At 36.0% G+C, this 3,107-nt stretch overlaps 1 protein-coding gene across 1 annotated transcript; it reads left to right on the top strand.

Moving 5' to 3' along the window:
* Positions 1-460: 460 nt before the first annotated feature.
* On the top strand, positions 461-2,232 carry RGS1 (regulator of G protein signaling 1; the record flags this gene model as incomplete). The annotated part of the gene is made up of 2 exons (XM_029933398.1): positions 461-631; positions 1,395-2,232. Coding segments are annotated over 2 exons (357 nt in total), but the record flags the coding sequence as incomplete, so codon positions are not given.
* Between the last annotated feature and the right edge of the window lie 875 nt (positions 2,233-3,107).

Raw genomic sequence — 3,107 nt, 5'->3', positions numbered from 1 at the left:
CGGCAAATATAATTAGTACATCAGCACATTTTCTAACTAATAAGAATTGGATGGGGAAATTTTATTTGTTAATAATGAACATGATGTTAATGACTTTTGTCAGTGTTTGCTTCCCTAAAACTCTCTACAGTCTGGCTGGGAGTTAATTTTATAAGAAAAGACACTGTTTTGTAATCACAAGAGCAGATTTTTAACTTAACAGATAGAAGCAAAGCACAGTTCTATAGATCACTAAGCAGTTGCGTGACTGTGGACAGGTGCGTCTGGCTCCAAATAAGCTATAAATGAAGGCACCTCTGGGGCCTTCCTATCTCTATATATTATGACACAGTTATTTCAGCATTAGCCATCCCTTATCTTTGTGCATAGAAAATGAAATAGCATTTTCCTTGCAGATCTCTTCTTTAAGGTATTGATTTACTGGCTCAATTAATTTAATTATCTCACCCTTCACTCTTTCTTTTTAGTTGGTCAAGATGTCTTTGGAAGTTTCCTAAAGTCTGAGTTCAGTGAGGAGAACATTGAGTTCTGGCTGGCTTGCGAAGACTATAAAAAAACGGAGTCAGATCTTTTGCATTGCAAAGCAGAGAAAATATATAAAGCATTTGTGCATTCAGATGCTGCTAAACAAGTGAGTATTATCTTCGTTACCACCAGTCTATGTTTAAGGAACTTAGATGCAGAAATAGCATTTTACATACATAGCAAGATTACATCTGTTTTAAGTATCATAATTTCACTGTTAAATACTCAGGTATGTTCATATAGTTCAGTGCAATAACAATCTACCTTTCTATATTTATGTATATTTGAAGATAGTAAGATGAAAAGATTGATTTTGCAAAATTAGCTAATGTGATAGATGGGGGGGAGTAGGAGTACCAGAAATTATTAGCCAGAATTGAATATCAGAATGTCCTTCCTGAGATAGCTCATCTTACATTAGGATAAAATACAAATTAGTGTAATACATACAACTGCAACAGCAGAAATATTTTCATTTAGTAGTAGTACCCACCTTCCCATGAAATATTCTGCGTTCAAGCGAAAAATAGATACACAAAGTGTCCTCTCCTATACATTTTAAATGACCATATCACGTTTTCCGACGCATCTATCACCTCGCATGGATATTTAAAATTTTCATGCCTGCCTCTTTTGCATCTCCCAACTATACTATGAGCTCACTTGGAACAAAGGATTTTTTTGGGATATTTCTTACCTCCTTCACATGCAGTATAGGACTGGTTTAGAATAGGCATTTAAGAGATAGTTGAACTGATATAAATGAGGGCTTACCGCCATTGTCTTGAGGTGCTTCAACAAACATAGTTACATCATAAAATGTGCAATAAATTGGAAATGTATATTAATTAGTGTGTTTTTGTTTTTAGATCAATATTGACTTTCGTACTCGAGAATCCACAGCCAAGAAGATTAAGGCTCCAACCCCAACGTGTTTTGATGAAGCCCAAAAAGTTATATATACTCTTATGGAAAAGGACTCCTATCCCAGATTTCTCAAATCAAGTGTTTACTTAAATCTTCTGAATGAACTTCAGGCTAATAGTCTAAAGTGATCAGTTCCTAGCTGGAGAGAACTGAAGATGGTATCAAGGACAGAAGAAATGTGCCAGCTAAAGGGTCCTTGGGTGAACAAGCTGGCCCTTTTGAGTGACTCCACAGGCCCAGGGGAGAAACAAATGATTCACCATGGATTAACACGGAAGTTATCCAGGCTCAGGGTTGAAGAAACATGAACAAGATGAAACCCAAGAGACAGTAAATGGAAGGAGACACTGTGGTACTGTCGTAGAAAAAAGTGGACATATCAGAAATATCCCTCAGACCTGAGAAGGCCGGGAAACTCCAGTTGCACAGAAACTGTGAATAAACGTTTTGAAACTGATTAAAACATGCTATAAGCTTTGAGGTCAGCTGATATTTATGCTACATAGTATTATATAGAGATTTATCGAGCTGCTGACATGTCTTTAACTTGGATGACTATTTGGGAAATATGTGTTTGAAACCACAGTTGCTATTATTGATGCAAAAAGGTTTTTAGTGTTGTTGTTTTTTTTTGGTTTGTTTTTGACTTGAAAGAGATGAAGAAGAGAACAATGTATTTAACTTAAGCTGTTGCTCTGAAAGCTGGAAAGTCAGAATTTATTTGTAAATTATGACAGTGTCAGTAATAAATGAGTTTTGTATTAAAATATGTAGAAGCAATTTCTGTTTACATTTCTTTGCAATTTTTAAAAAACTGGTATTTATACCTCAGATTTAACAAAAATTCAAGCAAGGGTCTTCTACCTTCTGTCATCTCTTCAACATCTAAAACTATCATACAATTAATCCTATATTTATGTATTATATGTATGTATTGGACAAAGTTCATTGGCCTCCTCTTCATAATTACAATACATAAAAATCAAACATGTTCTCATATGGTCAAGATTCAAATAGATGAGAAATTGAAGAAGACTTTATATATATGCATATATATGTATACATATTAAAGTGTATTTATTTATTTTGAAAGAGAAATTGTGAGTGAGGGAGGGACAGAGAGAGAAGAGAGAACCAGAATCCCAAGCAGGCTCCACACCAGAATCCTACGGGGGGCTCAGTGTGGGCCTCAAACCCACAAACCACGAGATCATGCCATCAGGGAAGTCAGATGCTTAATCAACTGAGTCACCCAGGTGACCTGAAGAAACCTCTTATTTTTTATTTTTTTACATATATATTTTTTTGAGAGACAGAGAGAGAACATGAGAAGGGGAAGGCCAGAGAGAGAGGGAGATACAGAATCTGAAGCAGGCTAGCTGTCAGCACAGAGCCCGATGCAGGGCTCGAACCCATGAACCGTGAGATCGTGACCTAAGCTGAAGCTGGACGCTTACCCGACTGAGCCACCCAGGCACCCTTGAAGAAGCCTTTTAAAAGGGGATAGAATAGGTATTTCAAGAAATATCTTCACTAGCAGTTGAGATTTTATTGTAATTGAAAGTTTATAAACTCAATCCTAAGAAAACCGAGACTCAGATTAAATCACTAGTTCTCAAATTTAACTATCAAAGTTACTTAGGATATTAATAAAA

The sequence above is a fragment of the Suricata suricatta genome, chromosome 3, assembly GCF_006229205.1.
Source record: "Suricata suricatta isolate VVHF042 chromosome 3, meerkat_22Aug2017_6uvM2_HiC, whole genome shotgun sequence".
Classification (NCBI taxonomy): domain Eukaryota; kingdom Metazoa; phylum Chordata; class Mammalia; order Carnivora; family Herpestidae; genus Suricata; species Suricata suricatta.
This window is presented reverse-complemented; position numbering and strand designations above follow the sequence as displayed.